The 25,415-nt window shown below is 41.1% G+C and overlaps 1 protein-coding gene across 4 annotated transcripts; it reads right to left on the bottom strand.

Annotated features, from left to right (window-relative positions):
* Window positions 1-599: 599 nt before the first annotated feature.
* DDB2 (damage specific DNA binding protein 2) lies at window positions 600-22,645 on the bottom strand. Of its 4 annotated transcripts, none has more exons than XM_063437568.1 (11): window positions 22,593-22,645; window positions 15,686-15,860; window positions 10,514-10,614; window positions 9,115-9,303; window positions 8,885-9,030; window positions 8,377-8,476; window positions 8,064-8,241; window positions 6,616-6,761; window positions 4,261-4,425; window positions 2,010-2,055; window positions 600-954 (listed from the first exon to the last, which is right to left on the bottom strand). In XM_063437568.1, exons 2-11 carry the CDS (start codon window positions 15,858-15,860, stop codon window positions 713-715), a joined length of 1,488 nt encoding a protein of 495 aa, XP_063293638.1. In that variant the 5' UTR covers window positions 22,593-22,645; the 3' UTR covers window positions 600-712. The 4 variants fall into 4 exon arrangements, with proteins under 4 accessions (XP_063293638.1, XP_063293639.1, XP_063293640.1 ...); XM_063437569.1 differs by lacking the exon at window positions 22,593-22,645 and adding an exon at window positions 11,073-11,357 and having other exon boundaries at window positions 15,686-15,776; XM_063437570.1 differs by lacking the exon at window positions 22,593-22,645 and adding an exon at window positions 11,073-11,258 and having other exon boundaries at window positions 15,686-15,747.
* Between the last annotated feature and the right edge of the window lie 2,770 nt (window positions 22,646-25,415).

Here is a 25,415-nt window from a genome sequence, read left to right as displayed (position 1 = left end):
GTCTAGATTATCAAGCTTACAATATTTACAGAGCTAGACAAAGACATTAGGTAGCAAAATATTCCCCATGTTCAGATCACCACTAGAGTCCAAACTTCGTAAATATGCCCATGGGTGCTGTTAGAGGAGACATGCAACAGGGCGTATAAAAAAATAAATTAAAAAAGCTGAAAATAATGGAAAGTCAAATTCACTGTACACGGATATTTCACTGCTATGATACTCATTCTTAAAAGAAAACATTTAAACACTAGTAATGATTTTCTATGCCAGGATGTACTGAAACACGTTTGTTTCTGGTCTGCCATAAGTTTTTAGAAGACGTCATAGAAAGATGCTTGAAGCGCACCTTGATAGGATAATGAATTCTGATGCATACGCCAGTGCAATAAGGCTGTCTTAGAGTTTTGGTGACAGCAGCCAGAGGTGATGTAGAACGTAAATGGTTGTTTACTGAAGTGAGAATTCACATCAAACTTGAAATTTAAGGTCAAATTAGCAGAGCTGGAAAAATTCTTTAACCCCTTAAGGACACATGACATGTCTGACACGTCATAATTCCATTTTATTCCAGAAGTTTGGTCCTTAAGGGGTTAAGTCAGCTATGCATTTAGATCGGCTTCTCTGGCCTTAAATTTCAAGGTTACCTTCAATTCTAACTTTAGTAAATATTAGTGCTGTTCTGACTGATGGAGCCTGGAGACCGCCAAGTTTATTTGCCTTTATCTTTCATTTTTCCACGATGTGTTTTAGTCTCTTCCTTTAAGACAGTCCTGATTCTGACTGCCTCTTTTTTCTCAAGCTTAGTTCCTTGTTTATCCTTGTTACTGTTCGTGTGCGATGTCCGCGTTTCCTTTCTTCCTACGAAAAGACCTTTATCGCGCAACGCCTTCATCATTTGCTGCTGCTTCATCATTAATAAAATCTCACGGCTCCAGATTAAAATGTTAAAACCTGAAATTAAAAAAAAATGGAAAAATGTCAACCGCAGTCGTTCTGAGGTACAGTTATCCTAAATGTGCAAGAAATATGGGTCTGACCATATAGAAAAAAAATGCCCCAAGGAGTCTGTCACCAACAGGAAAGCTAGAGGACAGGTGTGACAGTGCAAACATTATAGATTATGGATCACTATTCAACGGGACAATCCTAAAAAAAGATTTACAAAGTGTAACAGTAAAATTCACAGGATAAGCATGGGCCCAGTTCTATTTTATACTATATAATTTATAGTATGAACAGGTTCATAATAACCTGTAGTTTGCAAGGAGATCGTCACTCCATGTGAAAGATGAACCCACACACATCCCCCCTCCAGATCTTCATAATTCATGCACAAGCCCAAAATTCTTAGCATGTAGAGCGCCACACAACTAACACCACTGCAATGGCCGTATTTAGGGATTTAGCAACATGGCATCAGTTCATATTGGGAAAAAATATTTTAACAACAACACTTAAAAGTACACATTTGCCAGCATGTTTGATAGCACAATGTATAAATGAAATTCGGTTATCTTTAAAGTGATACCATGTTATTTTTGCATGAGAAGTGCACGTTAATCTGAGCCTAATTGATAACGTTGAGTGAACTAAAGCCTGTTGAGCTACTAATAAATCAAAGTACATTATGAAATGTTTATGACTTTTACTATAACAGGAAACAATTTCCTTTATCATTCCATTGTGAGATAAAAGAGGAATAGTCAGCTCTCTTAAAGGGACAGTCCGTCATTCCATCACTCAGGGCAATTTTTACTATGGTGTGTAATGTAAAGCACACTGATCGCAACAGCAGTTTTAAGTACCGGGCGTCATCATCACCTCAAAATGTCGATGGAACTCCAAAGTGCTGTATGCGTGCATATACCTTTAAGGTGCCCGTACACACATTCAACCAAGGGGGATACATTACTTTGCATAGTATGCTCTGGCTGTGCCAGGACAACCTGATATAAAATGAGAATTCGCCATTAGGCAAGTCCTATAATACTTCAATATGTACTCACCCATGCCCGATGCCAACAGGTCTCCCATAGGATTAAACTTATTGACCTGATAAAAAGAAGAAGAGAAAACATTCAAGTTATAAATCTGGAGAGACACCGAACCTGCTGCTCTTTCCCCAATGCCTACATTCTGGCATTTAAAGTAAGATTAAAGGACCACTATAGGCACCCAGACCACTTCAGCTTAATGAAGTGGTCTGGGTGCCAGGTCCATCTAGGATTAACCCTTTCTGCTGTAAACATGTTTACAATAGTGTTAATCCAGCCTCTAATGGCTGTCTCGTTGACAGCTGCTAGAGGCACTTCCACGCTTCTCACTGTGATTTTCAGTGAGAAGAGGCCAGCGTCCATAGGAAAGCATTGAGAATGCTTTCCTATGGACTGACTGAATGCGGGCGGTTCTTGCCATGCATGCGCTTTCAGCCCATGACGGGAAAGGAGGCGGAGAGTCCCCACCGCCGAGGGAGCCCGGCGGTGGAGAAAAGGTGAGTGTTTAACCCCTTCCTCACCCTAGAGCCCGGCGGGAGAGGGACCCTAAAGGTGGGGGGGGGGGGCCTAGAAACCCGATAGTGCCAGGAAAACGAGTATGTTTTCCTGACACTATAGTGGTCCTTTAATGTCAACTACACCACTTAAATACCTTTATTTACCAACAGCAGCTACCTTTTTGAACTAAGACCCTAAAATACAGTCATGGGTCCCCAAGTAATTTGGTAGCCATTTACACAATAATACCTTAACACTTTTCATCATTTCTATTATAAAAATCTATTATTGCAGCTTGAATACATGTTTCTAAATACCAATAGAACAAAGAGATCCAGGACATTCAGTAAGTACAAATTGTGCAATGGTGAGAGAATGTATTTTATTGAACAAATACATACAATAGGTGGAATGGATCTGATGATTCTCAGTAGAAGGTGGGTTGCAGTATGCAGCCCCAAACACCAAATCCTCTAGCGGTAAACTTGTTGGATCTGTCCCCAAATCTTGACTACTTTTCCTAACCAGGATCTTTTAATGAGCAAAGATTAGGAGCGGTTGATGTAAGGCTATCAATGAAGCATGGACTGTCACGGAAATCACTGACAAGTGGAAATAGTCGAACATGACAGGAACATGATGGTGTAAACCTCTTCTTGGGTGAAAATGGAGACACAAAGTACGGCTGCTTATCATGGGTACTCCGGAAATGTCCTTAAGCTGTTGTTCACTGTCAGTAACATGAAGATCTAACTTTAACTGAAAATCTACTTCGCTCAGTGAGTCTTCAATTTGGGGGGGGAGGGGGGGGGGGAGAATTTTTAGAATTTTTTTAGATCTTAGATCTTCATTTTAGAGTTAGATCTTCATTTTACCGCCAGCTTAAGGACATTTCCGGAGTACCCATGATAAGCAGCCGTACTTTGTGTCTCCATTTTCACCCAAGAAGAGGTTTACACCATCATGTTCCTGTCATGTTCGACTATTTCCACTTGTCAGTGATTTCCGTGACAGTCCATGCTTCATTGATAGCCTTACATCAACCGCTCCTAAGCTTTGCTCGGCCCATTAAAGGATCCTGGTTAGGAAAAAGTAGTCAAGATTTGGGGACAGATCCAACAAGTTTACCGCTAGAGAATTTGGTGTTTGGGGCTGCATACTGCAACCCACCTTCTACTGAGAATCATCAGATCCATTCCACCTATTGTATGTATTTGTTTTATATTGTTTAGAGTGGTATAAGGGGTTCCCACTCAGGTGGTTTATAGCATTTATTGCCAACACATTTGTTCCCACATATTGTGTATTGTATTTTCTATGTTATAGAATGTATTTTATTAACTCTTTATCATTATCTGAAGTCCTCCATTCAATCAACCTAAAATATGAACTAATAATAGAGTGAAGAAAATGTCAACAAAAAAATTCCATTAAATGAGTGATGTCAATTCAGTGAGGTCAACAGAAACATTATAACAAATTTAGATCTGATCTGATCGACGTATCTGGCCTATGTGTGTGCTCATTAGTCCCCCGTAAGCAAAAAATACTATCTGGTGTTGTACATGGAAATACTATTATTACTATTGTGACTTGCCTAAAAAAACACAACCCTGTTAGAGTAAATGAACTTGGGAACACATAATTCTGCACCCCCTTCCCCATTGCAAGTCTGCATCACAGTCTGCATGCCACTTGCACATACAAGAAGTCCTGAGCTGCTTGGCAATGCCTTGAGTCAACATTTGGTAGCTTGGCTTCTTACCGATACAATGCCAGATGCATAAGGATCATAAAGTTGGCAAACGATGTTCCCATTCTGACCATCCAACACGTCCACTGTACGCAATTCGTCAGCCGTGTACCCTGGGAAGTGTGGATCTGGGTATCGCCCAGCAACTATCAAGTCATACCGTGGGTGCCACGAAGCCTGTAAAATGTTTAAAGAGATTAATATTACATAACATTTCAAACTGATAACACCAGGGTTTCATTAGTAAAATGAGAATTGTCATGAATTCAAAGTAAATTTCAAACCGAGAGCAAAAATTCATAATTGTTTGTGGGCGTCTCTCTTGCAGGGGAGAGCATAAAAGCAGAGTGTGTGTCATTAAAAATCAGTCTTGTTCCAGCATTAAGCCTTGGCTCATGTGTGGATTATTTCGTGTTACCAGAGATATTTATTCCTGTGGATTATTGGGAATATTATTGTATGGGAAGAAGGGAATGCTTGACGGAGTAAAGGATTGTACCGTCACAGGAACATTTTGTTCTGAGCACAATCCAAAAGATATGTACACCTGACTCAACCCTGATCCGTCTAATATTTCATAAAAACTATTGTAAGGGAGGGGCTTAACAGAATGTGAAATGCGTCTCCTGTCCATTCCCAAAGAACGTCATATAACGCATGTAGCTGGAAGTCCAGAGTTTAGCGATCCTCTCAATTTCCAATGCAAGAGAGGAATAAAACGGTAAATATCGTATAAGTTCACATTCCAAGGTAAGTACATGATCAACTGGTAATAGTATAGAAAGGAGATGCAGTTAGAGAACAACTAGGCTTTCAGCTGCATGACGGAGAATTTACTCCTCGAGAAACATAGGGAGCGGTTTATCACATTAAAGTTATAACTGTGATGAAATAAGCATGCATTAAGCAGAAGCACTTCGATATGCTTTTACATTTGTAAACAAAGAAACTGGCACTGATGGCTCCCTACCCATGTTTACATTAACTGTGAAAGTTACACATCCTGACTGTCAAGTTTAAAGGGACATTATAGTCACCTGGACAACTACAGCTTAATGTATTTGTTCTGGTGAGCATAGTCAGTCTCTGCAGGCTTTTTTTTTTTTGCAGTAAGAACTGCCTATTAGAGAAGGCAGGGTTTACATTACAAGAACTAAAGAAAATGTAAGGATCAATGGCGCAGTAATTAAAACCCAGTGCATTCAATAAATCACCCAAGTGTTTACATTACATTACAGCCTGTGGATACCTCAACTGGCCACACCTCAGATGGCTACTCGAGGTGCTTCCTGGGGCAGTGCTGCACAAGACATGGAGACACTGTACTTTCCTAACACAGATGCATTGGTTTGATGCATCTCCATAAGGAGATGCGGATTGGCCAGGTCAGCGTTTGAGTCTGCCCCTGGTGCACCTCCTTGGCAATCTCAACCAATCCAATGCTTTCCTTTGGGGAAGCATTGTGATTGGCTGAGATCAAGGAAAGGTTAAAGGATCTTAACATGTATAGCTTGGAGGAAAGACGACACGGGGGGATATGATAGAAACATTTATATACATAAAGGGAATCAACACAGTAAAGGAGGAGACTTTATTTAAAAGAAGAAAAACTACCACAACAAGAGGACAGTCTTAAATTAGAGGGACAAAGGTTTAAAAATAATATCCGGAAGTATTACTTTACTGAGAGGGTAGCGGATGCATGGAAAAGCCTTCCAGCTGAAGTGGTAGAGGTTAACACAGTTAAGGAGTTTAAGCATGTGTGGGATATGCATAAGGCTATCCTAACTATAAGATAAGGCCAGGGACTAATGAAAGTAGTTAGAAAATTGGGCAGACTAGATGGGCCGAATGGTTCTTATCTGCCGTCACATTTTATGTTTCTATCATCACTTCTGATGATATCAGCCAAGGAGGCAGATCTGAGGAAAAGCCAGGAGCAGCAGACTGGAATAAAGGTAAGATTTTACTATATTTAGGGGGGGAAGTAGAGCCAAGGGGCTAGACAGTGATTTTAACACTACAAGGTCAGGAATACATGTTTGTGTTCCTGACCCTATAGTGTTTCTTCAATACTTCTGAATATCCAGCACATTTATACAACACGTACTACAAATGAAAAATAGATCATTGAAAACGTTAAATAAATTGAAGAGCTTATTCAAAATATGAAATCAGAGCCTACATTGTTTACATGCGCGACCATGTAACTTAAAATAAAAAAATATATATAATCGGCTTACAATTTATTTTACTGAATCCAAAAGATTGTGTTATTGAAATATAGCATTCTCTATGGTTTTACGGTTTCATAAATTAAAAGAGCCCATGCTATTTTACGGTACACAACACATAAAACAAACTAACCTTTATGGCAGTCAAATGCTGGAACTGTCTGTGTGGATGTGGAATAATGCATTGCGGTTTGCACCAATCACTCGCAGAATATACTCTAATTTCACTATGCTGGTCAGTGGTAAGAAGCTTTGCACCATCCCAGGGGCTAAAACACGCTGCATCAGAAATAAAAAGACATGATCAAACCTGTCAATAGACGCAGAGAGGGGAAGACATCCCTCTTCCTGTTAAGTTTCATGTACTCCGGTAGTAGTAAGTGCATCCAAGAGACCGTACATTAATCAAAGACAACCATTGAACTTAAATTTTGCCTAGATATATTTATTATTCATTTTGCAGAATAGAACTCTTGTCCTATATCTGTCTGTATTTTGTATGTTGTTCTCTCTGCTTCCAGCATTGATTTAGGGATTATTTTACCTTATGGGTTTCTCTTCCTGGTTGACGTATTGGAATATCAATTAGCTTTCAGTACTTTATTTCTCTCAGTCTACACTATGCTTAACTTGATTGATGGCTGAAATCAGTCAACATATTAAAAAAAAAATAAAAAGAGAGAGAGAGAATGTAAGCATGGGTAAGCCAATTGTACTTCTTATATGTCTGATGAATCAATCAAGGAAGAAAAGTATAGAAAATTGTTCCTCCCAACAACACCCTAGATATAGGACAGAGTCAGATAAGGAACAAGAAAAAAAACACAACAACAAAAAACAAACAAACCGGTGGTGACGGTTACAATTTGTAAAACGTTTTTGTTTTGTTTTTTTAAAGAACTTGGTATTATCTGCTGCAATGTCATTTAAATAGTGAAGAAATATATGTGATGCCATTAGGGCCACTATTTTAATGATAATTCATGATAACCAGATACCAGAAATGTTTATTTAAAGAGGAAATTCACTTCTCAAGTGTCCTCCAGCAGTCCTCGCAAGAGCAATATAAATTGTGTTTATGAACTGCTCAAAAAGATTGTCTGTGAAAACCTGTCAGAAATCGGTGTTTTTGTCAAGTCTGAGTTCAATTCTTGTGACAAAAAGCACTCTACTTTGTTTGGTTTGTGAGCTACCAGTAGAGACAAGATACTGAATATTGCAAATCATTTGTGTATATATGTTCCCTGACTAGGTATTGTGTGCTACTATATGGTAATTAACTGAAACATGCTGTAACAAAATAGTGTCATAGAAAATTGAAATTAAACAAGTTCAAAATGAAAAAAAAGAAAAAAAAGATGATGTAACGCACAGAAAAGACTTAAAAATCTGACAATACAAAATAATACTGGGAAGTGGCAACCTGTTGGTGGAATAGGCAACTCAAAATATTACGTGTATCTGGGATTCCCTGTACTGGACTACTGTAGCAGTGACAGCAGCCTAGCTCCATAGCACCGAGTGTAAGATTGAAACTTGATTGTTACACATTACAGGGCACATATTAACACAGACATTTACCAGAGTTCACTCCTCGAACATGTGGGAGGGTATTTAAGCAGCTAGACTTGTCTTTAAGGTTTCTCAAGTCCCAGAGCTTGACAGTTTGGTCCACAGAGGCAGTAGCAAACAGGAAGTCGCAACGTGGATTAAACTCTACGTGTGTCACCTTCTTCTTGTGTAGCCGTAACTTCCAGATCTAAAGACAGATGTGATCAGTCACTTGTGAATACAGTCCTGGAGGCCTTTCAACATGAAAGGATTAAACATAGGTTACAAAGCAGCACAAATATCTAGAATACTCCAAGTCAGATAGATTTAAAAAAACACCCACCTCCTTCCCACAGGTCTCCAGCAACACAACTTTGCCCACATTATCTCCCGTCAGAACACACTGCTGGCTGGCAGATACATCCAGACTGCAGTACCACATTCTAGAACAGAACAGTCAGTCAGTCAGACGCATATTGACACACAACACTGCAAAACACATTTTAATATGATTTTGTTAACTTTATATGGAAAACATGCACCATAACCACTACAGACTGTTTAATAAGGGCTGCTCTCCACCTCCACCATCTCTGGAATGGAGAGCCTGAAGTAGGCATGCAATGCAGCGTCAGCTTATTGGCTGAGAGCATTAGCTGATCTCTCTTAACCAGTGAGCTAAATCCTGCTCTGCTGGGCTTCACTCAGTATCAAATGGTTTGTGCAGAGAGGAGGTATGAAGCAGCGCCCAGGTGACAAGGTTAGAAGTCAGTCACTAAATTATTATTATTTGCCACATTTTCACGACAAATTTAGATTTTACAGTTCCCATAATGAACACCCTCTCTTACGCCCAGTCCTCTGTGTTAGTGAACATTTGTATAGTTCGGCCTGTTAGATCCTGTAAGACAGTACTGCCAGCCACTGACGATGTATAGATTTGATTTGCATTGAAAGGATCAAATTTCATTCCTGTAATGCACCCTCCAGCCCCAATCTGGAAAGAGAAATGAATCCTTCAGATAAGGAAGAGAATTTGGAGAGGTAACACCTGCTACATCAGACAGTGGATTGTACGTACCCCTGGAATAAGTGTATTGTTGAGCTCCTCGTAGTCCCACAGGATGATGTCACCACCCTTTGAACCCACAGCTACAGTGTTCGGATGAGTGGGATGCCATTCGAGGGTGGTAACTCTTCTGTCAAAGGGACTATTGGTACGATACAGAATGTAAGATGCCAGAGAACGCAGGAATCGAGTCTGTAGGCACTGAGAATAGATATGTACGGCTGCTAATTAGCAAGCACTCAATATGTAGCTCCCCATTCACAAAATGGAGTAAGAAATTTACATATCTTTAGATCACATCATTTTTCTATAGTTTGCTGGCATTACATGTTTAAGGCCTCGATTTAATATTTTTTTGTAAACTTTTCAAATGATTTCATTTTTTGGGGGGGGGGAAATTGAAATTATTTAATATTTTGAAATTTTTACAAAAGTTTTTCCAAATATATTAAAACATTTAAAAAAAACTTTGGATTTGGTTTAGAGGTCATGCCCCTGCAGTCTCACTGCTCAATTTCCTGTCATTCAGGAATTAAATCACTTTGTTTATGCAGCCCTAGTCACGCCTCCCCTAAATGTGACTTGCACAGCCTTTCTAAACACTTCCTGTAAAGAGGGATCTAAAGCTTAAACTTCCTTTATTGCATATTCAGTTTAATTTAGAATTTCCTAACTCCCACTCACAGCGCTGCCTGCAATTGAAGCTACAGACGACTGATGTAATATTTGCACAGTACCAACATAAGGCATTCTAGAACAAAGTTCTTGTCTGCTTAAGTCAAGTGACCAAGGGGTGCAACTTGACACAGTCTTAAACCGGTTCTTCACTTGCAGGCAGAGCTGTGAGTGCACCTGCAAATAAGAGCCCTTTGAACAATACGTACATTATCTAGTGATGTTCCGCAATATCAATATTTCACCTCCCTCCCAAATGACAGCCTAAAGCATACATTATACATGTCCCTTCCACCCTAATTCCCCTCTCCTTGTCCACCTCCTGGCAGCCCACCCTCCCTGGCTCTGATTGATGCAATTGCGTCACTTGCCACGCATACACCATAAGATCCATCAATGCGTCAATGAGAAGCATTTGATTGGACCACAAGTTAGATGAAGATGACGCTGCCTGACAACAAAGAAAGTGGAAACGACTGGAGAGAACATAGCACAGCACTGGGTTCCAGGTAATTTGTCAAGTCTTTTTAAAGTTTATTCTGGCTAAAATTCAGGGGAGGACCTAAAGAAATATACAGCATAGAAATATAAAAACAAGACTAAGGGGCCTAAAAAAGTAACCAGAGCAACCCTTTAATGTCTATAAAGGAACTGGCCAAAGTCACACAAGTTTAGAGAACACATTATTATATCATAGGAAAGGGTCATACGCAGGAATTCTTTATTAGTAACTTACCTTTGCTCGAACATTTCCCCCTAACGTACTCCGGTACAGATAATGGACGATGCTTTTCTTTCTGTCTCCATGCGTAGTCTGTATGCTTCCATTATGTCCATCTGTGTGATAAATCGCCAAATCACTACACAGACAGAATACCATAGAAAGGCATGCTAACATACTTGCAGACTTTTCTAGACAAGCAATTGACACTTTGAAAACTGTTAAATGAAGGGCTGTTGTAGAGGAGGAGGAGGTAGTGAAGAAAAGATAAAGCAATGTTAGGAAATTTCAGCATAGAAAGGCAAAACTCAAACAATAAAAATCAGACTTTTTTAGGGATGTGAATAAAATGGAAGCTTGTCTACTTAGTTTAGTGTTACAAAAAAATGACTTTAAGCTGGGAAATGAAATGTAAGAAAGCTACATTTCAACGATGGCTCGTTAAAAAAAACAATAGTGTTGGATACCACGTTGTTAGTGGGTAGTGAGTGATATGTTTATTCCCATAATTCATTACGGATAGAAGAGCATATCGGTACCATTCATCAAAGTACTGACATGATTGAGCAAGTACCGCAGGCATTAGATTGGACCTTTGACCTTTCAAGATGGCTTGGTGGTTTAGGCAGTATGATTGTGAATGGGTTCATGTTTGGCGGTGCGCTTGGTCTTTATTCTCTGTATTCTGTATTCTAGTGTTCTGTTTCAAACTCTTGTTTAGAAGCTGTGTGCACAAGATGAACTTGGCAGTGTCATGTCTCTGGAAAAAAAATCAAACCTCTTCTCACACAGGAGACATGGAATTCTCAAGTTTGTCTGCTATCCGACTCATTGATCTGGATTTAAAAGGGACACTTCACTGCCAAAATACAAAATAAAATCAATGTTTAGTGGATATACTCCAAAGGAAAAACACATGTATTCAATTAGGCATTTTTTCATTGGGGGTATATCTAAAAATGGCTTGTAAAAGCTAGAGATCTCGTCTGCTGCCTTTGCAAGCCCTCCCCTTCAAACCTTTCTTTTCCAAGCCAGTTTTGTGAATGGGGTGTCATGGATTGGCAGAGAGTGCCAGATGACTGCTCTCAGCCAATCAGTGCTTCCTATAAGTTGGATAACAGAAGCCGGAAGCTGCCAGGGAAGGAGCTGAGACCAGCGTTGGAAGCAACTAAGGAGTTAAACCATTTGAAAACAGTTCAACCCTTAAGGTAAGAGTGCCTCCAGGTGCCTCATAGCACCGTAACAACATCCCTTAGATTAAGTTGTTTTGGTGCCTGGAGTGTTACTTTAATTTACAGGGTCAATACCTATTTTGTGCCTATATACACATTGTTTAGCATTACCTCCTGCCATCTCTTCTGACCTGGATACATTATGCAACATTTCTATTCCATATTATATGAGGGTCATGTTTTACGATTTTTCAGTCCCGCCGGAAACCGGAACCTGAAATTGAAGTTCCAGTACCGCGGTGCGCGCTGTGAAGCCGGCCCACGCTTCAAGACAGGTAAGTAATTATGGGATATCGGCGTATAACACGCACCCACGATTTCCCCCCTATTTTCAGGGAGAAAAGGTGCGTGTTATACGCCGATAAATACGGTATTTGTATAATGTTATCATATCCCCTCTCAGGCACCGTTTTTCCAAACTAAAGATAATTAAATGTTTTAACCTTTCTTCATAACTAAAATGCTCTATTCCTTATATCAATTTTGTAGCTCGTCTCTGCACTTTTTCTAGTGCCATGATATCTTTCTTTAGAACAGGTGCCCAAAATTGCACAGCATATTCAAGGTGTGGTCTTAGCAGCGATTTATAAAGAGGCATAACCTATATTATTTTTTCTAGTTTTTGTAGCCCTTTCCCAACACACCTGCTTAATTAGTGCTATGTACAGATGTTTTTTTTTACCTTTTAACCCCTTAAGGACTGGACTTTTTTTGCGATGTTGTACATTTGCGACCAGGCATCTTTTTACACTTTTGTGGTGTTTGTGTTTAGCTGTAATTTTCCGCTCTCTCATTTACTGTTCATATACAAATTATATATTGTTTTTTTCAGGACAAAAGGGGCTTTCTTTACATACCATTATTTATATAATCTCATGTAATTTAATTTTTAAAAAATGAAAAAATATGATGAAAAATTGAAAAAAAATACATGTTTTTTGACTTTTATGTGAAAAATCTTTTATTCATCTACAAAAGCGAATGAAAAAAACTGCTAAATAGATTCAAAATTTTGTCCTGAGTTTAAAAATACCCAGTGTTTACATGCTTTTTGCTATTTTTTTGCATGTTATAGGGCTATAAGTACAAGTAGGATATTGCGGTTTCAAAACATATATTTTTAAAATTTATCAATAGTGACATTGTAACACTATTATCTGTCATAAATCGCTGAATAACACCCCACATGTACATATTTTTTTTAAAGTAGACAACCCAGGGTATTCAATATGGGGTATGTCCAGACTTTTTTAGTAGCCACTTAGTCGCAAACACTGGCCAAAGTTAGCGTTCATATTTGTTTGTGTGTGAAAAAAGTAAAAAACTAAATTGAACGCTAATTTTGGCCAGTGTTTGTGACCAAGTGGTTACTAAAAAAGACTGGTCATACCCCATTTGCAATACCTTGGGTTGTCTTCTTTCGCAAATGGTATGCCATCATGGGGGTAATTCTCATTCCTGGGCTACCATACGCTCTCAAAGGCAACGTAACCAACCTGGTCATTTTCAATGTAAAAATATTTGACCCATATATTTGACCCTGTAACTTTCAAAAACGCTATAAAACCTGTACATGGGGGGTACTGTTATACTCAGGAGACTTTGCTGAACACAAATATTAGTGTTTCAAAACTGGAAAATGTATCACAACAATTATATCATCAGTAAACGTGCTGTTTATGTGTGAAAAATGCAAAAAAAGTCACTTTCACTGACAATATCATCGCTGTGATACGTTTTACTGTTTTGAATCACTAATATTTGTGTTCAGCAAAGTCTCCCGAGTAAAACAGTACCCCCCATGTACAGGTTTTAGGGTGTCGTAGAACGTTACAGGGTAAAATACGGTGCTAGCAAATTAAATTCTCTAGACTTTTGGCCTGGGTTGGCAGGCAGGTCCCTTAAATTGCAATCAATAAAATAACTTAATTATGTAAAAATATTACATAAATATGCACGTAGAATTTAAATATATATGCATATTTATATATTTGAAGTCTACGTGTATATTTATATAATTAATTATGTCATTTTGTATATGGACATATGAATAGTTTGTATTCTTTTTATTTATTTATATATACATAGATATATATACAATTTCATTCTAAGTGTATTTTGATATAAATATATATATATTAATATCAAAATACAGTTAGAATAACATTTCGTATAGATATATATTTTTTTTTTAATTTTTATTATTATTTTTAATTTTTTAAATTTAATTTAAATTATTTATTATTCGTATTTTATAATATATATATACAATATATATATAGTTATTATATATATTATATATATACGTGTGTAAATTAATTATAAGTGTATTTTTATATTAATATATGTACATATTAATATAAAAATACACTTAGCATGACATTATATATATGATATATAGACATATATTATATAGGTATAATATATGTCTATATATCATATATATACACATATATAATAATATTTTTTTTTTTATTCACTATAACTTTAATTTTTTTTTGATTTTACACTGGCAGGGAGACTGCTTGTCAGCACAGACAGTCCCCCTGCAGGCAGAGTCTAGGACACCTATTGTGACCATGTGGTCGCCCTGTTGGGCGATCACATGGCCACAGGGGTCCTAATCCGCCATGGGGAGACTGTCTGGGCTGCAGGCAGTCTCCCCACAACGGGAGCAACGCCGATCGCCGCCGGGGGAACGACGGCGATCGGGTAAGTACCTCTTAAATTTAGGACGGTTCAGGACCGTCGTCGGTCGGCAACGCAAAAATGCCGATGACGGTCCTGAACCGTCCCGCGTCCTTAAGGGGTTAAATCTTCTCCTTAAAGGGGACATAGCTTTTTATTTACTATCTCCCTTTCCAGTGTGATTATTACTGCCTTCGCTCAAATAACCCCTTTATAAGATATATATACACGTACATATATTGATTGAGTCAAACACGGAGTCTATAGGTAGGTCCCCTCTCAGCTAGTCCATTGCAATTTGATATGCACTTGGCTCCTTTTGAAAGCGTTCAATAAAATTTTAGGTGGAATCATGATATTTTATATATTGATGGACATTATAAATGTTACGTTTTATTGTATCTATTGGGTTGGATAACTTGTGCGTTCCTTTTTGGAGATTTTGCTCTGATTAATTGCTGCCTCTTGAGTTTAGGTCCACTGAGCTAAACAACCAGCAAGCAACAGGAACGGTTGTTTGACAGCTGGGGGAGGGGGACTATAAAAAGTTAATTTATAAAAGTGTCAATTACTTACTTGAATCTGCACTTTTTTGCCAAATGAAGGGTGGAAAGAAAGGAAACACTCTTCACACATAAAGCACCCTGGGGTCATGAGTGTGACTTTAATCATATTGCAATGTGACTACACAGCCTAAGTCTGGTATGGATTTTTACTTTCTTTAGTATGGATTTCAGGAATGACACGACCCTTGCGTGGGCTAACATAATGTCAGAAGAGGGACTGTGAGGAAAAGGGAGGTTTGTCTGATTACTAGGAGAGGGTGTGAATCCTGAGAGAATATAGTTAGAGGTGTCCTCCTCGTCCTTGGTTGGCCAAAGAACCAGAAAGATTTGTTTTTACCTGCTACAAATGGGTATAATCAATCATGTGCATCATTGTTAGTTGTTTATGTAGAAACTTTATTATTCATAACATTTTAACCATTTTGTAACAAATATAAACACTGTGGTTTGGACCGCCTCAAAACTGCCAAAATCTGCTGCCTGGTCACAGTATAAGCCTGTCAATAAACAATCTCCAAAAAACCTAAAGTGGTGCGGTCTGACTTTCTATTAAGCCCAACAATCACCAACACTGATAGACAAGAATTAGTACATCTCACATGTAATATTCAAGTGCTAAGATTCCGAGACATGTTATAGAAGTAATGGCCAAACGATTTTATATTGTGCCAACGACTGCATAATATATTGGAAGGACATACGTTTGCTGCACTCTGGGGTATCTTGCAGAACATTTTTCTTCTTGTATTTTTTAGGATCTTGGATAGTATTTTCCAGCTCTCGTTTTCGTTTTCCAGTCACATTGCCTTTTTTTTCTTCCTCATTGACAGGCAGCTCTAGGGTTCTCCTGCCTCGTGCCACCTTTTTGGGGGGCATCTATGAGTGAAAAAAGGCATAAAAATCAATGTGTCAGAACCTGTAAAGATGCAATGATGAGATATAGCATTAGAATATTAGTGTACATTCATTTAAAAAAGCTGGACAGCCCATCCCCCTTTTTCGCACAAGGTATCTACTGCAACAGTGCATGCAAAACGTACAATATGCATGTGTCAGATGCAAAAAAACAAACTATCTAGCACAGGAAGAGGATGAGGGAGACCCGTGACGTGTCTGATTGATGAATTGTAAAATACTATCTACAATGTTAGAAATGTTCCTCTCTGTAAGAGAGCTAAGTATAACAGCTCAGGAGTCACTTTGAATGACACTTTCTATAAAAGTATTACAAATTCTGGATTAAAACTCACAAAACGCACCGTGAGGATATACATATAGAGGACTCAACCTTCCAGTGAAAAGACACCTCTTATGCTTGCAAGAGATACACTTTATGACAGGGACCCACCCAGACATACTGCAACAGGACTATCCGTTCCAATTCCACGCAACCTCCCCCAACAAAACTAGGGGCACCTCGATATTGATCAGCAAGAAGGTGGCTTTTCTCCTACACTCCCAACACATAGACCCAGACGGCAGGTACACTATAATTGTGGGCACGCTTAACGACATGCAATATACTACAGATACGCACCAAACACAAATCAGCGGAATTTTCTCCACAGAATCATATTAAAACTACAATCTATCCAACAAGGCACCACAATTATATGTGGAAACTTTAACCATGTGTTCGACTCCGCAATAGACACGACTCTGGCCTCAGCTAGAACTCACAATGCTCCACTCAAAAAACAAGGCAAAGCACTGAGAAAGCTCATTCGAGATTACCGCCTGTATGACTTGTGGAGGGCAAGCAATGTGGGGGAGAGTGGGTAACACCTTCTCCTCAGTCCATAATACCTACTCTCGTATTGATGGCTTTCTTGTCTCTGGTCCGGGCATGAACCAAAAAAAACCAATGCGAGATAGGACAGATCCCTTGTCCGACCATGCCTCTGTTGTTCTGACGCTTAAGGACCTCTATGACCCTACCCATAGGAGCCCGTGGTGACTAAACAGCACTTATGAGGGACAGACGCTTTACTAAAGACCTAGAAGCGGCAATAACGCAATATTTAAAAGATAATGACAGCGCAGACGTTACCCGAAATATTCAATGGCAAGCCCACAAACCCGTGATTAGGGGGTTGTTAATACGACGAGCATCCTTTTAAAAAAAGAAATCTCAAACACAATTATTAAAATATCAAAACAGACCTACATCGCGTAACAAAATCAAATCACACCAAACGAGGCACTGAAAAACCAAATCACACAACGCAACGCATTCATCAATTGTCTCTGGATAAGGTAGGCTTTGACTAAAAAAGCCCTGAACTACACGCAAGGCAATAAAGCAGGCAAATTATTAGCCCAAATAACAAAATAGTAGCACCCAAGGACATTAGCAACGCATTTGCAAAATACGAGTCACTTTATAATCTCAGGGATGACCCAGCAACCTCAACCCCAGTAATCCAAAATAGCCGCCTTCCTAGACAAAGTCCACTTGCCCAAATTCACCCCCATGCAACAAGCGTACCTCTCGGCCCCAATTACGGAATTGGAGGTGTTGAAAGCTATTGCCTTCCTGCCTGCAGAGAAGGCTCCAGGTCCGGACGGCTTTGCTAATTGTTACTATAAACACTTTCAACAGGCCCTTACCCCGTACCTCACAAGTGCCTTCAACAAAGCGGTTCTACGTCAACAACTACCCCCAGAAGCACTGAGGGCGCATATAATCACGTTACCCAAGCCAGATAAACCACCCACCTATCCCCACAATTTTCGCCCCATATCGTTACTAAATACGGATACAAAACATTTTGCGAAAATCTACGCTACTAGGATGGGGGAAATACTTCCACGCATAATTAAAAATGACCAGGTTTGTTTTGTGGACGCCAAGGAGGGGACAACGCAAGGAAAGTCCTAGACACCATACACAGCGTTCACAGGCACAATATAGAGTTTATGACACTCTCAGACGCAGAGAAGGCCTTTGTCTGAGCTGGAAGTTTCTGGAGGCAGTTCTCCACAAATTCGTGAATGCCGGATGCCTTCCACTCGGTGGTCAGAGCCTTATATTGCAACCCGTCCGCACAAGTGGTGACGGCGGGCTTCACCTCAGATCCTTTCAACATAACAAATGGGACACGTCAGGGATGCCCGTTATCCACCCTACTATATGTAATGGCTCTAGGGCCATCAATGGAGTAGTTATTGGAGACAGAGAATTCAAAATAAATGTATTTGCAGACGATGTGCTACTAGCACTAACTCAACCCCACGTATCACTACCAAACCTCATGGATATAATTAAAGAATACGGCCTTAACTCTTACTATAAATTGAACGTCACCAAATCCCGTGCAATGGGCATACGAGTCCGAAAGGACCACTTGAAACACCTCAGCGAAACATTTTCATTTGACTGGAGACGAAACCACATTACATTTCTAGACATCCACATACCTCCCCACCTGCCCTTTCTGTTTAAATTAAATGTTGTTAAACTAATCAAGAAATTCACAGACACGCTCCAGACATGGGAGGGCAAGTATCTCTCATGGTTGGGTAGACTAGCCGCGGTCAAAATGACGCTGCTATCCAAACTTCAGTATGAACTATCCCCATTAGAATACCCGGATCCTACTTAGACACAATCCCGAGACTATTTGTTCGTTTTATATGGGCAAACCGCAAAGTGAGGGTGGCCACCAGACTCCTACAACGACCAATAAAAGAAGGGGCACTGATTCTACCCAATATCAAAACATACCATAGAGCAGCATTGTTGGCAGCAATAGCGGTGTCCAGTTCAGTCGAGGAACCCCCTCAATGGGTGTAAATGCAATCACAATGGGCATGCAAACAAGGTTTAAAGTACCTATACCGTACATTGAATCACAATGGGCATTCAAACAAGGAGTAAAGTACCTAAACTGGTTGCCGAAATCATTGAGACCACGGTATCTTGACATACTGCCAACAACAGCGTTGATGCTAATAACGTGGGAGACGGTCAGGGCTTCAATGGGCATGGTCGGACCGACAGTAGGGGATATGTCACCAAAGAGCGTTACGGTGGGCATCCCAACATCTGACCATACCCCCTGGGTAGTGGGAGGCTGCACAAACCTCTGGCACGTGTGTGAGGGGGTAAGATAATTCCATTCCCAGAGTTACAAACCAAATTTACATTATCCCTCAGACAAATCTTCTCATACCTCCAACTGAAGTCCTTTGTATCTACCTTAAATATGACCATGAGTCCCACGCCATCACATATCTCCCTAGAACAGATGTGCCTCTCAGACCGAATACCTATGAAAATCATGTCCCGGCTTTATGCCCTCCTGATGACACCAACCTCTGACACCCCTGAAGAATTTAGAGAGGCCTGGCAGAATGACATGGGTAACACTATCGAAGAGCAGGCCTGGAAACAAGCTTTTCTTTTTTTTTTTATTCTTATTTTTTCCATCTTGGCAGACACCGTGAAATATCATCCACATTTTGGCTTGTGCAAAAGCCAGAAATCTCATTATACAATTGTACAGTGGTTAGCTAACTGCTAGTCCATGACATTGCTTGGGCGTCAAGTGCGGTTCCTTCATCACCATCCGCCAAGGAGTTTTTTTATTTTTGTGTAAGAACAAAACTAAGAAAGTTCGGTTCAGGAACTTGAAACCTTGTGGTAGGATTGTCTTTGGCCCCAGGGAGTGGGCAGAGGGGGGAGGCAAGAGACAGAAGGACAGTGTAAAGAGTAGTGTTAATTGAAGGCTTCCGGTGACATCGGTGGGGGTTAGTGCCCCGGTCTATTACTCTAGGCCTGGTTGAACCGCGGGTAGAGTGCTATTACGGGGGTGGTTTCCTTCCCCTGGTTTCCTTGGTATGGGAATACCGGCTTGCTGCCTATCATTTCTGCCGGCTGTCTCTCTCTCGTGGGGATGTGTCGAGAGTATTAAGGGAGTTATTTTGTTTATTTTTATTATTATTTTTTATATATATATATATATATATATATATATATATATATATATATATATATATATATATATATATATATATATATATATATATATAAAATCCCCCCTCCCCCCGAGAAGTGCCTTGGCATTGCTTGGAATCGGACAATCTAAGGGAAAAGAAGAAAAGTAAAAAAAGGTTGTCCCAGCCGTTTCCTGCTTGGTAGTGAAGTGCGATGTGGTGTGTTGGGGAGTGGGGGCGTACCCTGGTACCCATGTCCCAGTCGTCCACCCACCGGTCGAGCCGCCCCACCCCCCAGCCCTACAGGGAACTCAGCCCATCATGGCTTCCCATGGCGCCCACACCCTTTCGAAGGTTTTAGTGGTGTTGTGTACTAGAGCGGTGAGCTTGTCCATGAGGTAGTTATCTTTGATAAGCTGTGTCACTGCCGATATGTCTGGGGGCCTGGGCTCCACCCATTTTTTGGCTATAGCCCTCCTTGCTGCCAGGACGACCTTGTTTATTAGCTTGTTGTGCCTGTACGGCATGCCGTCTATTGGTCTGCCCAGGAGGAAAGCCCACGGGTCTACAGCAATGGGTGTCTCTAGTAGGTCTGTTAGCAGGTCTCCCACCCCTCGCCAGAGTGTTTGTATTTTCGTGCATGTCCACCACATGTGCACATAGGTGCCCCACTCACCGCAGCCCCGCCAGCAGAGATCGGTAGCCCCCTGTGTCCATGTGGTATAATGTGGTGGGTGTGGTGTACCAGCGCATCATTGTTTTGATCGCTTGCTCCTGGAGCCCAACACTGATGGAAACTTTGGAGACCGCTTCTCATATGTCCTGCCACACCACACTCTTCTGCACTTTCCCGAGGTCCGCCTCTCACCGGTCCGTGTAGGTCAAATTGCCCCATTCTGCGGATTCAGACCTTATCTTGTTGTATATGGTGGTTATGAGGCCTTTGCTTCCTGGTTCCTGGTCACAGAGCCTTTCAAAGAATGTTGGGGATCGCTCTGCCGCCACTCTTACATTGCTTTATGCCCCCAGCGGGGGCCTGCAGGAGCTGGGGAGGTGCAGGAGAAAGAGACTGCAGGACTGTTCGCGTCCATGAGTGCCCACAGCACTGTGGAACTTTCTGCTGCACGACAGGGGCATGCCCTGGGGGGAAGGAGGGGGATTTGTCACATAGGGGGCGCTGGAAGGGCCTAGTAGTGAACAACCTGCTCAGCATATATAGGCATACCTGGTACAAGTCTGTACAGAAGTCACAGCAGAGGGAAGCTAAACCAGATACCACCCAGGAAGGTATCAGCCCCGCGCTGGATGGTCCCCTCGCGTTGAGCGCTACAATGCCCCCTCCAAAGAAGGGACTCACTTTCCTATGTTCTATGGACCCAGTATTACAGAGTCCTCTGCCACGAACATGTTGATTCTTAATCTCCTCAATCTCTCCATCCCCTCTCAATTTTCTATTTTACAAGGTACCACTGCTTGATGAGTATTAAGCCAGCACCCAACCGCTGAGATTCTAGAAGATGCACTGCAGTGCAAAATATGTGGACTGGTGACGACATTCTTGCATGCATAAACCTTTATAATCAATAATGTGCGATGAATATTACATTTATATAAATCAGTTTAAAAACGAATATGCTGTTTAGGCTACAGAGCCCTCATGAGCTAAAGTTTAATATCGATTATTATTGCTCACTTCATAGTTACAGCCATAGGATACTCAAGAAAAGAAAATGTTACTTGCGCTTTCTCCTTAATCCCTATGTATATTTAGACAAATGGAGGTCATTTAGTTGCTCCAATGGCCATTGGAGGGATGCCCGCCTGCCAACGTCAAGGCAGACCCCCCTAAGCGGGTCCTAACACTGACCCTTCAGCCTGCTTCCTTGAGCTTCTGGCAAAGATATCTCTAATGAGACAGAAAGGGGTATTTTTTATATACACCCCTTTACTTATTAACCCTTAATAGGGAACACATGGGATGGGTAGCAGCATTGTAACCAGGCTGTGTGATACAAAGTAAATACAAATACAAAAAGAGAAGTCCTGCGCTTAAGCAGCAAGGACTACAACACACATCAGCCCCAATATATAGTAAAAACCAAAGAAAAGAAAATGTTACTTGCGCTTTCTCCTTAATCCCTATGTATATTTAGACAAATGGAGGTCATTTAGTTGCTCCAATGGCCATTGGAGGGATGCCCGCCTAGGATACTCAATACTTGTGAAAAGCTAATAAATGTTATTCCTATGTAAAACCAAATTAGGCCCCTGCGCAGACCTAGGCTAAAGATAAACAATACGCATAGATATATTACCGGGCTGTTGACACAACATATATACATGAGTATGTACCTATTAAACACCTACCCCATTCCTTAGCCCTCCATAGATCACACTTTCCCTAGGTACCACACGCAGCCCTCTGCTTTGCTCTTAAAGATGTAACGCGATATACACGATGATAACTAAGACGTAAGCATACTAACTGTATTAGACTCCACTATGCCTATAGTACCTGACGTTTATGATCCTGAGCGGACGCTGGTCTAGGTCACAATAACTGAGCACGATAGGTTTATGTGATTAGAAAAGCACGCCTGTCATACAATGCCTCTCCACGACTAAGCTAAGCCTCTGCGCAGGCAATTTCAACTCCAGTCATTAATGTACCTGACTTTCAGTTCTGCTTAAAGTTTCATTTGTATGATTCCCCACGTTAGTGTACATACCGTATGCCGCTATCATCAAATGTGCCTCTGCGTAGGCAAACTTGCCTTTTCCTATTATATCCACAATGTTGCAACATATTCTGCACTATTTAAAAAAAAAAAGTAGAACACTATAGATAACAGAACTGTATAGGACCAGTTAAATATAATAAATAATGTGAGATGTCGCACAATCCTCACCCCTTTCTCCTTGACAGCATTAATACATTATCAAGCAATTAAAGGACCACTAGAGGCACCCAGACCACTTCAGCTTAATGAAGTGGCCTGGGTGCCTGGTCCATCAAGGATTAACCCTTTCTGCTGTAAACTCCTATGTTTACCTATGGGTTAATCCAGCCTCTAGTGGCTGTATCATTGACAGCCACTAGAGGCGCTTCCGCGCTTCTCACTGTGATTTTCACAGTGAGAAGACGCCAGCGTCCATAAGAAAGCATTGAGAATGCTTTCCTATGGACTGGCTGAATGTGAGCGCGGCTCTTGCCATGCATGCGCATTCAGCCGATGACGGGGAAAGCAGGCAGAGATTCCCCAGCACAGAGGGAGCCAGGCGGGGGAAATAAGGTAAAGGATTAACCCCTTCCTCACCCTAGAGGCCGGCGGGAGGGGGACGCTGAGGGTGAGGGGGACCCAAGGACCCTATAGAGCCAGGAAAACGGGTATGTTTTCCTGGCACTATAGTGGTCCTTTAATACATTATCAATTAATGCTTTAGGAATACAATCTGCATCACACTATAAAAGGATAAATAAAATGACAGCACATCTCTAGGATCACACAGCAACAAAATCTAATGCAATGTGCAGCCGGCATTGTGTGTCATGGCAGATACCAGCATTGTGTACCATGGCAGATACCAGCATTGTGATACCGGCATTGTGTGTCATGGCAGATACCGGCATTGTGTGTCATGGCAGATACCGGCATTGTGATACCGGCATTGTGTGTCATGGCAGATACCGGCATTGTGATACCGGCATTGTGATACCAGCATTGTGATACCAGCATTGTGATACCAGCATTGTGATACCAGCATTGTGTGTCATGGCAGATACCGTCATTGTGATACCGGCATTGTGTGTCATTGTGTTTTATACCGGCATTGTGTGATATACCGGCATTGTGTGTAATTGTGTGATATACCGTCATTGTGTGATATACCGGCATTGTGTGTCATTGTGTGATATACCGGCATTGTGTGTCATTGTGTGATATACCGGCATTGTGTGTCATTGTGTTATACCGGCATTGTGTGTCATTGTGTTACCGGCACTGTGTATCATTGTGTTATACCGGCAGTGTGTATCATTGTGTTATACCGGCAGTGTGTGATATACCGGCATTGTGTGTCATTGTGTGATATACCGGCATTGTGTGTCATTGTGTGATATACCGGCATTGTGTGTCATTGTGTGATATACCGGCATTGTGTGTCATTGTGTGATATACCGGCATTCTGTGTCATTGTGTGATATACCGGCATTGTGTGTCATTGTGTTATAACGGCATTGTGTGTCATTGTGTTATACCGGCACTGTGTATCATTGTGTTATACCGGCAGTGTGTATCATTGTGTTATACCGGCAGTGTGTATCATTGTGTTATACCGGCAGTGTGTATCATTGTGTTATACCGGCAGTGTGTGTCATTGTGTTATACCGGCAGTGTGTGTCATTGTGTTACCGGCACTGTGTGTGTGTGTGTTACCCGCATTGTGTGTGTGTGTTACCGGCACTGTGTGTGTTACCCGCATTGTGTGTGTGTGTGTGTGTTACCGGCATTGTGTGTGTGTGTGTGTGTTACCGGCATTGTGTGTGTGTTACCGGCATTGTGTGTGTTACCCGCATTGTGTGTGTGTGTTACCGGCACTGTGTGTGTTACCCGCATTGTGTGTGTGTGTGTGTGTTACCGGCATTGTGTGTGTGTGTGTGTGTTACCCGCATTGTGTGTGTGTTACCGGCAGTGTGTGTGTGTGTTACCGGCAGTGTGTGTATGTGTTACCCGCATTGTGTGTGTTACCGGCATTGTTTGTGTGTTACCCGCATTGTGTGTGTGTGTTACCCGCATTGTGTGTGTGTGTTACCCGCATTGTGTGTGTGTGTTACCGGCATTGTGTGTGTGTGTTACCGGCATTGTGTGGGTTACCGGCATTGTGTGGGTTACCGCCATTGTGTGTATGTGTTACCCGCATTGTGTGTCATTGTGTTACCGGCACTGTGTGTCATTGTGATATACCCGCAGTGTGTGTCATTGTGATATACCCGCAGTGTGTGTCATTGTGATATACCCGCAGTGTGTGTCATTGTGTGTTATGCCCGCAGTGTGTGTCATTGTGTGTTATATCCGCAGTGTGTGTCATTGTGATATACCGGCATTGTGTATCATTGTGTTACCGGCACTGTGTGTCATTGTGTTACCGTCATTGTGTGTCAGTGTGTTATACCCACAGTGTGTGTCATTGTGTGTTATACCCGCAGTGTGTGTCATTGTGTGTTATACCCGCAGTGTGTGTCATTGTGATATACCCGCAGTGTGTATCATTGTGTTACCGGCACTGTGTGTCATTGTGTTACCGGCATTGTGTGTCATTGTGATATACCCGCAGTGTGTGTCATTGTGTGTTATACCCGCAGTGTGTGTCATTGTGATATACCGGCATTGTGTGTCATTGTGATATACCGGCATTGTGTGTCATTGTGATATACCAGCATTGTGTGTCATTGTGTGATATACCGGCATTGTGTGTCATTGTGTGATATACCGG

The sequence above is a fragment of the Pelobates fuscus genome, chromosome 12 (genome assembly GCF_036172605.1).
Source record: "Pelobates fuscus isolate aPelFus1 chromosome 12, aPelFus1.pri, whole genome shotgun sequence".
Classification (NCBI taxonomy): Eukaryota; Metazoa; Chordata; class Amphibia; order Anura; family Pelobatidae; genus Pelobates; species Pelobates fuscus.
The sequence above is the reverse complement of the archived record's forward strand: the minus strand, read 5'-3'. Positions and strand labels throughout refer to the sequence as shown.

Coding starts and splice junctions, on each gene's coding strand:
- DDB2 (XM_063437568.1), bottom strand. CDS start 15,860: ATGCCCCCCAAAAAGGTGGCACGAGGCAGGAGAACCCTAGAGCTGCCT. Junction 10,615..15,685: donor TACCCCAGAGTGCAGCAAAC/GTATGTCCTTCC, acceptor TTTATCACACAG/ATGGACATAATGGAAGCATA. Junction 2,056..4,260: donor ATGCATCTGGCATTGTATCG/GTAAGAAGCCAA, acceptor TCTTTTTATCAG/GTCAATAAGTTTAATCCTAT.